At 29.1% G+C, this 14,732-nt stretch overlaps 1 protein-coding gene and 1 long non-coding RNA gene across 5 annotated transcripts in view; one reads left to right on the forward strand and one right to left on the reverse strand.

Annotated features, from left to right (window-relative positions):
- Positions 1-14,732, forward strand: part of LOC142321604 (uncharacterized) — an 816,200-nt gene that overhangs the window by 95,233 nt on the left and 706,235 nt on the right. The window lies entirely within an intron of this gene.
- nAChRbeta1 (nicotinic acetylcholine receptor beta1) overlaps positions 1-14,732 on the reverse strand; it is a 356,989-nt gene that overhangs the window by 55,743 nt on the left and 286,514 nt on the right. The window contains exon 4 of the mRNA XM_075359825.1: positions 10,978-11,087. Coding sequence (XP_075215940.1) covers positions 10,978-11,087 — 110 coding nt within the window. The remainder of the gene's footprint in view (positions 1-10,977; positions 11,088-14,732) is intronic.

Below are 14,732 nucleotides of genomic sequence, written 5' to 3' on the forward strand. Positions count from 1 at the left end.
TAAGCCATTTTGTGACTGAAAATTGGATTAAATATAGCCTTAATTGTAGCTGAATGAAATACTTTATATATAATCAATTACATAAATCATAGGCTGTTATCGATATTGGCTTGTCAAATATAACTGTATAAATGTACATTACATAAAGTGCTTCGGTATATCTTGTGCTTTTTATTTGGTATCAATGTTAGAGAATCTTATTTTTAAGTTCGACGGAAAGTAGTACGGTAATGTCTACAAGAATAATAAATGGGATTTACTTGTGTAACAAGATTTCTTTTCTGAAAATAGGGTGAACGATCAGCTTAAAAAAAAAACAAACTAAAATACGATGAAGGAAAACCGCAACTAGAAGTTTAATAAAATTTTCCTTTATTGAATTTCCTTTAAAATATCAGTCACAAATGTCGTTTCTCTGTAATATTAAATAGGTCTAATCTTAATAATTCTATTTTAAGTCCTTGCTGTTAAAAATTCAAGCGGGAATAATTCTGAATTTGTTTTTTTGTAAAAAATATTTTTTTTATATCTCAAAATACAACACTCTGGATATTTACCAAATAAATACTTGTTCAATCACATGGACTTACTTTTATACTGTATAAATAATTTTGTAAGATCCGTAGTCGCTTTTTTTTCTTCTTGAAGCTATTTCCTTGGAAAAATAATGTTCTATATTAGTCTTGGTAAAAGTATTAAACGAATAACATTAGAGCTAATAACCTTTTTTCCTGTTTAGCCTCCGGAAATCACCGCCAGGTATTAACTTCAGAGGATGAATGAGGATGATGTATGAGTGTAGGAGAAGTGTAGTCTTGTACGATCTCAGGTCGACCATTTCTGAGATTTGTGGTTAATTGAAACCCAACCACCAAAGAACACCGGTATCCACGATTTAGTATTCAAATCCGTATAAAAGTAACTGTTTTTACAAGGATTTGAACGTTGGAACTCTCGACTTCGAAATCATCTGATTTGCGAAAACGCATTCACCACTAGACCAACCCGGTTGGTCTAGAGCTTTCTTCGGACCATTTTTTAAATACAACAAGGGGTGACCGGTAACCGCCTAGAAGACATTGCCTCGGTCGCACCCGTGTGTCGCGGCGTAGACTGCCCACCCTGTTCCAGTCCTGGACCTCCCATCGGGGTCACCCCTGAATCATGAGAGATTTCTGTCTTCCTCTTCCTCTTCCGGACGGCCGAGGTACTTTTCCTCAGGAGGGCTACTACCCTTTCCGTTCCTAACCTACTTGTGGTCCGGGTATGCACTCCACGCATTCCTCCCCCCCCCCCACATAGAGCTAATAACCTATCATTTTTTTCCTTTTTAGCCTCCAGTAATTTATCTTTCAGATAATATTTCAAAGGATGAATGAGTGTAAATGAAGTGTAGTTCTTGTACAGTCTCAGTTCGACCATTCCTGAGATGTGTGGTTAATTGAAACCCAACCACCAAAGACACCAGTATCCACGATCTAGTATTCGATTCCGTGTTAAAATAACTGACTTTACTAGGATTTGAACGCTGGAACTCTCGACTTCCAAATCAGCTGATTTGGGAAGACGCGTTCACCACTAGACCAACCCGGTGGGTAGAGCTAATAACCTAACTGTGTAAAATTTAATTTTAAATTAATTATTTTAAATCATTCATTTATTAGAATGTAAATTATAATGGTGATCTTCAACGATGTTTAAAAGATTATTACTAAACATAAAACATGTGATAAACAAGAATCTAACTTTAAAAAGTTTGTTTACTATTCATTTATATAACCAGTACCTTCTAGTACTATGTATTATCTGATCAACCCAAATATGAAGCAAGAATTATAAAAGAAAATTTTATACAGAACTTACTATTCAAGAATCGGTTACGTACACGTTTTTCAACTGTTAATTTTACTTATTATAATTATATCAATAATAAAAAAAATCTATAACAGGATTTACTACATAAGTGGCTAACGGGGTAGTAAACTGCAAATATGTACATTGTCTGGACGGTTTCTTATTTAGGCAATTGATGAAAAACTTCCTAATAAGCAAATCGTTTGAGAGAGATCAGAAGTTATAATGCGTATTGGACTTCTCACGTAGTAGATTTCGTAAAGATGTCGAAAACTTTTATACATACACATTTGAGTTCATTGCAGAAGTAAGTCGCTAATAAGGGAATTAACCGCAAATACTTCGCCTGATCGGATTTTCATATTTAGGCAATGTTTAAGAGATGATAAAACCTCCTAGTAAGTAAATCCTTGAGAGAGCCACATGTTATAGTTCAAAATGGACTATTACGTAATGCTTCTCTTGTAGAATTGAGTATCTGTAATAGATAAGTGAACTCAGATAAGAATTACCATTCTAAACATGGAAAGTAAAAAAAAAATGTTAATAACCGTTTTTCAATTTTTCACAATCGGTAATAAGCACAGTTTATTTATTGGCCTATGAATTATCCCATTTGTGGTTTTTATATCTTCAACATGTACTAGGTTGTGTGATCCCATAAATGTTTTTGTTATCAAACAATATTTCAATTGTAAGGGAGCTATATTTTCGTCCAGTATTAAAACTAAATCTCCTTCTCATAAGTATTTCTTAGTAGTTTACCGTTCGTTACATTGTTGTAAATGATGTAAGTAATACTTAGACCAAACATTCCATATAGATTGCGTAAATTTTTGAATTAATTACCAACAGCCTAAGCAATTAATAGAAGTTTCAGCAAACCGATATTAGGGTTAGGAATTGTAATCGGTGAAGATTCAATAAGGAAGTATCTGGGAGTCAGTGGTTGTGGAACCCTCGAATTCAAAGATACAGTTTATAAAGGGCGTGAGATTAAACAGTTTCAATTTGTGTGAGTACGGTAGATTTTCCTCGAAATTAAGAACATTTTGTCTTATAATACGAAGAAGATGATATTTAACACTATTTATCCCGTTTTCCCGTAATCCGTCGAAGTGTAGGCATGAAGGGATATACTATCCTTCACAATAGGAGAAAATTGATGTTGTAATTATGTGTCTGTTTTCATGTTCTCCACCTTATGTTCAATTCGATGAAATACTGATAGTTTTTATTTATTGTTAATTCTAGTATTACAAATTAGTATCAAATTAAGTAATAATTTTTTTCATAGTAATTGACCTAATAATTACGACACAAAATTACAACATCAATTTTCTCCCATAACTCGACTATTTGTTAACCGATTTAAACAAATAAAATGTCATTTTGTTCAAAATAAAACGCTTAATATATTAGCAAATAACATAAATTTTGATAAAACTAATATTTATGGAGATATAACGGATTGAAAAATAAAGATGGCCGCCATTTTGTAATTTGCGAAAGTATTTAAGTACTGGTTTTTTTTATAATTTTAAAACTTTATTACCGCTTACCAAATATTAATGTGATTCGTCTGTCCGGACTTGAGATATAAATTATTACATAAAAATTACAAAATGGAAGACAGGGGGAGAGCGAAGGAGAAATTACCATCCTAAGGATATTTTTTGTATAGTTTTATAAGTAAAATCCGAAAAAGTATACCCAGTTTATCGTTTAAGAAAGACTTTGATATTCCTTGCGAAGGAGTGAAGATATGAGTATTGTTAGAATTCCTTTGAGTTAAATTTCGAAAATGATGTATGAAAAATCTATTTGTAGTTTTAAAGTTACTTTCATTATCAAAAAACTTTTGTTTCGGAATAACGTGTAATAAACGGTCTGAGTGCGGCGATAAAAGCTTCCAAAGTTAAATCCGAAACTAATTCTAAATGTAGAGCCTCATTTGAAAGGTATATTGAGACATTAAGTCTTACTTGGTTTCTGATGTCTGCTCGCCTTTTGTCGTTAGAATCTAATTCTACGTTTGATTGCGTTGTTTCGTATTTCTGAGAAAACTCTCATAAGTTTCTTAATTTACGTTTTAATGAATATTTGTGATAAGTTTCAGGATCAAAACTGTTGAAAAAAGTTTGTATTCTAGTTATAGACGATTTTATTACCGTATCCTTTGACTGTATAAACGTATCTGAATCAGTAGTTATATTTATGATAATAGTTACCTTTAAGACAGGTGTAATAAACACGAGCGTGAGTTTTTATTCGTAGATACGTGTTGATGTAATAGAGATGTGACTTTACTAAAAAAAACTCAAGATTGTTAACTTCAATTTATGCTCAATATTTCTCTATGATTTCCGAATTGTTCCTTAATTGCTGTCATCCGGCCAGGAGGATCAAGATTCAACGTACGAATCTTGCCTCTCGGTATATCGAGCGGATAATTCATCGCATTATAGAGGTGCCGGATTCATCAAATAAAGTACCAATGTTTATATAATTAGATAATGCTTATTTTAATATTTACCTTATTTTTTTTATTATTATTATTTAATTGTAAACATTACATAATAATTTAACTCGAACGTTCGTATTAATTTTACTTATACATGTTTACTTCTTTGTACGAAGTAAGGGAAGTATTGTGATCGCGAAAAATTTCTGTTTCTAGATTTCAATGGAAATATCCATTTTCACCATCCCTGAATCCATTTTGACTAGTTTCGTTGTAACTTCTGTACGTATGTATCATCGCATAACTAAAAACGATTAGCCGTAGGATGTTGAAATTTTAGATTTAGGAGTGTTGTAACATCTAGTTGTTCAACTCCCCTTTTGATTGTAATCGACTTAACCAAAAATGTCCAACAAAGCCCAATACCCAAAAAAATTTGATTTTGGACTTTTTCTTAACTGCAGTAATAAGCCCTCATTGAGAGCTTTTTAACGATATGTCATAAGTGGTACTTATTTTCTATGGTTCCAGAGTTATAGCCAAATGAAATTTTAATTAATGAAATATTTGGGTCTTAGGAGAAGGCACATCGGTTCGAAAGAACTTTGTCTAATTTTCTTTTTTAACTTTTTTTTTAAATTTAAATATATTGATTTATTAATAATTATTAACGTGTCATTGTAAAAAAAAATTAAGATGAATAATATTTCAGTAATAAAAAAAAAAAATCAGAAGTTTTTAATGAAATAAAATTCTATGTACTTTTTGTTTAAAAAAAAAAAAAATGTGTAAATGTAATTTAATAGGCATACATATATTGTCCAAGTCAGATTTTTAAATCGTTACTATGTGTTTTAAGTTGACTCATTAAAGATTATATTTTAATTAACTAGACAATACGTTCTTAAAGAGTAACAGTTAAGAAGAAGAAGTAATTTAAGTTTAACAAACCAATTCAATAACAAGAATGGAAACTCCTATGTTTCCATGATCGAAAAATAGTTATAAAAGAAAAATAGAGTAAGATTTTCCAACTTATTATACTACTTTTAATCGACTAAAACAAACAAAATGTATAAAGCAATGCCGTGTTCATTCAGTTGCCATTTACAAAGCTTTTGTAAAACTTCACTATTTAAATAGTATTATTCTGCTGTCTTGCTTTATTGAACCATATTTTGTTTGTTCAATGATTCTTTCTTCATCATACGGTAGTCTGCCATAAGACAGGTCCTTTACAACATAACCATTTCTATTCTCCTCTATTTCCAGCTGAACGTTTAGGATTCTAATAGCTTCCATTTAATTCTAGATCATATATTATCTTATACTCTTTTTTCCACCGTCTAACGACTCTTTTAGTACTACTTAATCAATCCTTCTCCTCTGTTGATAGGTACTAGTCTGTTAATGTTAGCTTTTCTATTTCGAATTTTTGTGATTAACATCCTCCACTTGTTAAATATTCTCGTTACTTCTTCATTTTTAACTTTATCCTTTTAATCTTCTCTATGCCCACTTTTCAAATATCTTCAACTTTTTTTTTAGTATCTTTTTTTTAGTGTCCATGTTTCTCATTCATATAAAAGTATACTCCACAAATAAAACCTCATTGGATGCTTTTCTTCAGCTTAATACTCTAGCAAAATTCGATACTTTAAACCTAATATATTAGGTTAATGATCGGTAATTATTATTGAACGATTATTGTTAATCATCGTTTCTTATGAATCTCATTATTAATTTTTGTTGCAGCTCTTACGGTAGAATTATCCTTGATTGATATCTTGGCTTGTACAAAGAAGTAGTTCAACCAGCGAACATGGTACTCTATTTTCTTACCTCTTTATTCTTTGATGGATAGGTTCATCACAATATATATATATATATAAATTGTTATACAAACTACAACATCACTGCATTATATAATAACTTTCCATTTATGTTAAATGTTCCCTTATCAATTGTTATTTTTGTTTTTATTTCGTTTTCATATTTGCAATATTCTGTTAACATGGTACCCAAGCATCTGTACTGATTTAGTTCAATTCTTTTCCTGTTTTTTCAAAACGTTTATTGTTTTCCTAATATTAATTTTCATTCTACAATCTGTCGTATCATATCCTTATTTCGAAAACGTCCTGTGCTTTATTTGCTTTATTTAGAATATCCTGTGCTTTATTTCCTAACGAAACCATGTCATATGCGAGCCGTATCCTAATTTATTTTCCTTTTTTGTACACTAATTCCTTCATCATTTTTAAAACACAAATTTTTTTTAAACATTCTAAATATCTATGAAATTCACCATACTGGATTTGATGCTCCAAACATCAGTAATGAAGGTAGACAAAACGTAGAAAATATCTAATCAATTTCCTTGTAAGTTTATCCTATTAGTAGTTTTCGAAATAAGAACATTTTAGTTCGGATAAGTAGAAAAAAAAGAAGTAATACATTTTTGTTAGCAGGGTGTGTCGAATAGTAATCAAAAGAGGATAGTAATAGTAATATCCAGTTTTGTTATATTGGTATAAATATGTTTCATTAATGCAATCGTCATCGATCGATAACGGATAAAAATAAGTTAAAACCTAAATAACATTTATGAGAGAGGCACCAAAAATCGTAAATCTCCTCCTATTTTCTTAAAAATCTTTCTAATATCTGTAATTATAAAAATAACTATGAAATATAATGATTCAGGTTTTAGATGCGTAGTTAGTATCACAATAAAAAGTAAACGTTGGATATAACTACCATTTAGATTTGGTTGTAATTTGTAATATTATTGTCAATTGAAAGATACATATACAATTTTATTCAACATATTTATCCTTGACGCAGCTAGCAAAAGAAACCTTGAGCACTAGCCGCGAGTTAATATTATAACAGGATGATTAATAAAAGAACTCATTTGTTTCGTCTTCAGTCATTTGACTGGTTTGATGCAGTTCTTCAAGATTTACTATATAGTGCCAGTCGTTTCATTTCGGTATACCCTCTACATCCTACATCCATAACAATTTGTTGTACATTCTAAACGTTGTCTGCATGCACAATTTTTCCCATCTACCTGTCCCTCCGATATTAAAGCGACTATTCTAAGTGCCTTAATATATGTCATAAGTTGTCTCTTTTTTAACTATATTTTTCCAAATGCTATTTTCTTTATCGATTTGCCGCAACACCACTTCATTTGTCACTTTTTCCCCCATCTATTTTTAACATTCTCCTATAGCACCACATTTCAAAAGGTTCGAATCTTTTCATCTGAGGTACTCCGATCGTCCAAGTTTCACTACCATATAAAGCTACGCTCCAGACATAAACTTTCGAAAGTATTTGACGTTTAAATTAATTTTTGATGTAAGCAAATTATATTTCTGAGTTAAAGCACTTTTCGCTCGGGCTATTCGGCATTTTATATCGCTCCTGCTTCGACAGTCTTTATTAAAAATACAATATTTAACTAAATAAAAATGTATAATTTTTATAACATGATACATAAAAAAAACAAAGATAAAACATTTAAATTGAAAAATTAAGTTAAATGAAATAGATTAAATGAAAAAATACATAGAACCAGAATGTAAAATTATTTAAATTTACATTGAAATCAAATAAAATGAATCAAATGGTTGAATCATAATATTTTTTAAGCAGGTTTTTTCGGTTTTCTAAAATTACTCTTCATGTCAAATTATAAATGTACTGTTACATAAAGCAAACATTTATTATATTTACGCTAAATTAATAAAAAAGTGCATATTTAATATCAATTAAATCTGGATAAACAAGATGGAAATAAAATATTTGATAAGTATTTCGTATAATTTGAAATTATGACGGTCTGATGTTCTTATCATGTAAAATTACTTTAGATCTTAAAAAATTATTCGAAAATGAAAATTTTCTTTAATATTAAATCTTCTTATCTAAAACTAATGATATTTATCATATAAATCCATTTCGGCTTCAGTATTTAAAATTTAATTTGGTGAACATATAAGTTTGGGGATTATATATAACATATAAGTTACTTGGCGGGTTCGTAAATAGAAAAATTGTTTTGAAATCTCTGATCATTAAGTAGCTAAAATAAGAATTATTAATATTAACTTTTCCTAAAAGCCTCATAAATAGATTTTTCTTTATCTTATAAGTAGTTCTTTTATTTCATCGGGACGTTTACTGTTACATGTCTGAAGACTGCTTTAAGAAAATCGATTTAGAAGGCAATCTAGATGTAAAAAAGTACTATAAGTAATTTTTAATTCTATTTTATTCATTCAGATCAAAAGACATATCGATAATATATCGTTTTATTTAGATTATGTTTGAGAAATATTTTTGATTTATCTTTTTATTATATTTCTAAAAATAGTCGTAAAAGTTTAAGTTCAGTTGTTTTACAAAGATATTTATTTTTGTTACGCGCTGGGGTTCCAGAAAATTGAGTCTTCATCTACATTTGCTGCAAATTTCATTCGCATTCTAGGTGATAAAATTACATTTTGCACAGAGTTGCAGACTTTATGGGGTTGGGGACTGATTATGGGGTTTATTCCTTTTAATTTTCTGATATATTTTAAATCTTTCGATTTAATTTCTTTTTAATGAAGTTTGATATTGTTTAAGGATGGGTTAAGAATGATAATATGAAAACTATTTGAAAATCTCATTTAGAAATTTGTGTTAAATATTGTAAATGATTTGTGCTAAACCCTTTAATGAAGAATATATGGGTAGGACGTGTTTTAATGTGTGTATATTGCTGGTATGATCATTAATTACTTTCACACGTAGAGTAACTGTGAGTTTCATTATTTTTTACAGCTTTTTTTTACAACAGTATAGCGTAATAATTAAAAAATATCCCTACAGCTGAAATTACTTGTAGGTCATCGCTTACAAAGACCTGTCGATTTTTTATTATCCAATTTACAGGTTTATAAAAATTCTATAAGGATAATGTAAAAACAAATTGCTTCTAACAACTATAGTATAACAACGTATTGCTTATAAAAGACAAATTTTTTACGCATCGAATCAAATTACATGTATTTATTTATGAAACTGTAAATTTATTCTAGAGAGTTAATTTATAAATGATAATAAAAATAATAGTAATTCATGACATATTTTTAGTAAATGCTTAAAGATAATTAGTTGCCGTACCCGAATTTAGTTTTATTCAACGTCAAAAGAGGAATAATGATGGCAAAAAATTGCACAGGTTTGCTCAAGAACAAGAATATCATAATTACGAGTATAACGGTAACAACAATAACGATAATAAAAACAAAAACAATACAACATTACTGTGCCAGGAGTTGCAAGGAAAGTTTAAGATGAGTTTTCATTGCTTTTCCCGCAGCCTAATATATTGTTGTACACCAGCGTGTCAAGGTTACCAAAATTCAGTTGGTATTCGAAGTTCCCAGTGATACTTTCAGTTTGTTCATAATAGGGACTGACCGTATAGGAAACATTATTATTCCCAGAAAAAGAAAATTTGATTAATCCCTCTAGTACCTCAGATCTTCTATCCGTGGCATACCCATAAGAAAGATTGGGACACATATTATAAGCAAAAATAAATGGAACTTTTTTTTTGTATAAAAGAGTTGCAGTATAGAATATACACTAATTCTCCGTTTAGTAAGAAAAATGAGTTGAATTAAAAAAAAACATCAGAAATTTCATAGTTATGACTGGAAAATTAACTCGTTTAATTGTTTTATTATGTTGCTGAAAGTACCTCCTGCGCTAAAGGAACTATCCAGTCAGGGCGTTCAGGAGTTATGTTGAAATAGCCAAAAAATTACTCAGCCAAACTAATTAACTAATTAAATTAAGGTGGCTAGACTAATACTTGGGTCATCGACTTGTTCCACCATTAAAGACAAGCGACTGGTCGATAACAATAGCGAGGAGGTCTGCTATATTAATTATATTTAAAATTTTAATTTATCTGAACCAGCGACCTTTAATTAAATTGTTGGTGTTACACTTTTAAGCCATACGGATCTAATTTTAAAGTAAAAAACGTAAATTTTTGTGGGCAGCAATCTCTAACATACCTAATTTGAAGTAACGGTAGACTTTAATGAAGAGGTTTTAAATAAAATTATGAATTCATTATTTTTTTGAACAATACTATAATTGTGCTCTTAAACTTGATAACATTGAATACAAGGTGTGTGATGGGATGTAATTGTTCCGAAAATTTTTGACGAGTGATAAAAGAAGATACTAACAACCAATCGTATTCCCAGTACCAATTTTATTAGTTCTAATCGATAGTTATATATTTTCAGTTACAAGATCAAATATTTTATTCTCGTGTAGTACACATTATTATATCATTATCGTAATAGTGTATAATAAATATATTTCTAATTAAAGGTTTTGTTTAAGTAAATTAGTTAAGAAATACAAAGGAAATTTCAAAAGAATAAATCCGTATTCTAAATCTAATATCGATTTAATTTTGGTTGAAATTTTTTAAAATAAACTTAAGTGGTTGCAAAAGACTTTTCTATTTCCATTATGCGAATAATTGTTTAATAAAAATTCATATGATATAAGAAATCTAATTTAATATAATATTCGTAAATTAAATGAAGATTAATGATAATATTTTTCATACTTACTTGTTAAAAAGAACAATGTCAGGTTTCCAAACCTTATCAGGCGGTAGCCTTAGTACTCCTATCCCTCCATAATCCGCTTCATCCCATTGTAACTGATAATCGTTCCATACCTAAAAAATAAAACAAGGTATAAGTTGAATATTTTTCAATATCTTCATGATGCTCTTTGCTTGAAAAGCTTATTTTTCTCTATTTTCTAATTCGATATGCGATATCATGTTCTGTATTTAAATATGTATTTATATATTTTATACTAGCAGACTCGGAAATGCTTCACTATTGCTAGATTTGACTATATATATAGATTGATTGAACACAATTGAAAGTTTGATAAAACTTTAACAAAATGAACATTACAGAACTTCACAAAATCTAATCTTTCCCTTTTACCCCTTTTCCTTTTACTCCATTCCTTGTTTTTATTTTAATTTTACCATATTCCCTTTCCCCATTTCACTTCCTATTTCCCCCTTTCCTCCTCCTTTCCATTTCCTTCTCCAATTTTCTTCCCCCTTATTCCCCTTTCCTCCTTCCTCTTTTACTTTTTCTTCTTTCCTCTTTCCATTTCCTTTTCCCTGTTTCCCCCTTTTTCTTATTTTAATTTTCCTCTTCTTCCCTTTTACCTTTTTCGATTTTTCCCTATTTCCCTTTTCCGATTTTTTCCTTTCTCCCATTTTCCCCGTGTCCAGTAATTTTTTTAGTCTATGGCGGACATACATATCGGAAATATTGAAATAGAATCGTAAAATATTTAGTTCAGCGTGTATTGCTTTTACGTCCAACTGATAGCGCTGTTTTTTTTTTTTTAAAGCATGTTTTTACTTGTCACAGGTGTGACATCTTAGGTATATAGATAGTAGGTATATAAAAACACGCGTTATTCGAATACAACGTTGTGTCAAAATTTCAAAGCAATCGGTGAAGAACTTTCGGAGATTTAAGATTTTGAACAAACGAACATTTACATTTTACATTTTTATTTATATAGATAATTTAAAAAAGAGAAAGAAATTTTCTATTAAAATAATTTATTTATTCAAAGTTATTACATCGGATTTTTAAAAAGAAATTTTTCTCCGGTCATTTGTAAGATAATTTTATGAGTTATATTTAGTTATTATACACATTTTCACAACTTTTAAAACAAAACGAATATCTATGTATTAAATTTAAAAAAAATCACCGTTACTGATTGTTGTAGGTGTTATTTGAAGAACGGGTAATAACAAAAAAAAAAAAAAAGAACCACTAATCCAAGATAGGCCAAATTGGGTAGAGAAAATGATAAAAGTTCATAATTTAGAGGTCAGTAAGATTTACTTGTAGATTTTATTTGCGTGTTTCGTAAAGGCGTTACGTTATAAAAAAAAAAATAATAAAAAATGAATGCTTTTCTTAGTTTTTAAAATTTTTTTTTCGTGTCATCAAAGCTCTAGAACTTGTTTTGCAAGAAGGGAAAGTATGGTAATCAGTCAAAAAATGGGGTAAGGTTTTTTTTGCATTTTTTGACGTTTAATGACTTAGGGACGCCAAAAAAAAGTGGCGATGATGTTTGTACTTACGTACATGTATACATGTTGAAGCTTATCAACATTTGACTGAATAAACCGATGTTTAATGAATTATGGCATAGAAACTGGTATATGAAGGACAGTCTGTTGGTAAAAATTTGGAATCAATATTTCCAAGAAGTGAGGTAGATAGTTTCTTTGGGGCTAATTTTCTCAAAATTTTGCAAATATAACATTTTATATTAAGCTCAGAACATATGACAATACTTATCTTACTATTATTTTAAAACATTTTTCCCCAAAAAATTCTCACCCGTCCACCAAAATTGAAAAAAAACTATTCTTTTATTTATTGCATATTTTTAGGAATGTTTTTTGTTGTCTTAGATTTAACAGCAGTGCAAAAGAAAAAAAAATAGAATACTTGGGAGTTACTTTTATTCGGATTTCAATACTAGATCGTGGACACCGGTGTTCTTCGGTGGTTAGGTTTCAATTAACCTCACCTCTCAGGAGTAGTCGACCTGAGTTTGTTCAAGACTACAAATTTACCGGTACAGTTACATTACACTGATAAGTCGCTAATGACTTTAATTGTTGATAGAATATATAATAAAAGTATTTTTAAAAAAAATGAAATCTTTTAAAATCTTTTTTGGTTTATTTAAAACTTTAATTATAATATTACAGTAAAATTTCATCATAATTCACCCCTAACCCCAAAAAATAAATCGTAGGTAATCTCTTATTGGTTGTACATTTTTCAGTGAAAAATCTTTTTTTAGTTTATTATATTTAACGTAGTAAATCAATCTAGAAAATCAATTCTCTTGGGAGGTGATTTTGGGGGCGGGGAGCAGAAAAAAGTATACAGTTTTTAATTTTTTTTCATGTATAATTATTTTTCCACTGTATAAGAATAAATAACCATTGCCAGGAAAGTATAACAACTCTGTTATTTTTTTGAAGAATAATTTTAGAAATGTGATGAATTGCAAGCAATTACATGCATTACTTTTATTATTAATGGTAACAGAGAAGTAACCGAGAATAAAATATGAAATCTCATATTTTACTATTATTATTAAGCTTCAAACCTATCAGAAAATATGTAACGCGACTAATGTAAAATAAATGAAACAACCAGCAATCGCCTGAATAGATGTGATGATGTGTCATGTAGCGCTAATACGTTATAACAAATCTGGGGGCGATACTGTAGATATTTTTTAAAGATTATTTATTGTTTAGATACATGATACCTGTCAGATCAAGGATCGCTTTGTTTACGTCAACCTTTAGCTGGGCTGTCATTTTATAATCAAGGTCCAACTAACGGAACAGGTATAATAAATTAACAAAATACTTGTAATTAATTGTTTAGGTATACTGCAGAAAAATTCTTAGTAGAATGAAATAAAACAAATAAATAAAAACTACTATAGAGTTCGGCTATAATTTAGGAATTGTTATTATGTAACTAAAGTAAAAAAAAAAACACATACAAAAATATAATAGATACCAAAGCAGTGCTGCTTGTTAAGCATTGTTATAAAATACTGTTTTTTATGATGCATGCAATTTGAGACCTCTGTAACTTCTATAAAAAAAAATCTGTGCAGTATGTGGTTAACCTACTGACTAAATGACGCGTATCTTGTTTAAACGAACTTTAATAAAATAATGTAAAACAAACTGACTTAATTTGATATATATTTTATTGTTTTTTTTTGTAACTGTTAGACGTTATAACATCCAGACTTAGGCGTTTTCTTTTACTGGACAGAGTGGACAAACAAAAAAGAGAAAAGTATGATTTATGAAATACAAAATGATAAAGTTTCTTCTAATATTAATATTAAATCAATAATAATTGAACAATACTGCACATACGTGTTTATCTACTAAACTTTTGTAATAAAAAAATATATTTTTTACATTATAACTTGTAATTTTTTGCAAGACAATTTTTGATTAAATTACTGTGATATTGTCTCATTGTTTATCTTTCGTTCCAAAAAACCTCATCATTTCGCAATGAATCTGCCCTGATTTTTTATATTTTTGCTTCCTTTTATAGTTTTAATTAATAGATTACAATAGGAATAAAAGAGAAGTAAATATTGTTGAAATAGATGTTTACATAAGACATAAGTAATTTACAGTTTAGACTAAACATTTTTTTCTTGAATTATTAAGCGATGTTTGATGTAAAACTTGACGGTTTAAATATTCCAAAAATAA

The sequence above is a fragment of the Lycorma delicatula genome, chromosome 3, assembly GCF_047948215.1.
Source record: "Lycorma delicatula isolate Av1 chromosome 3, ASM4794821v1, whole genome shotgun sequence".
Taxonomy (NCBI): Eukaryota; Metazoa; Arthropoda; class Insecta; order Hemiptera; family Fulgoridae; genus Lycorma; species Lycorma delicatula.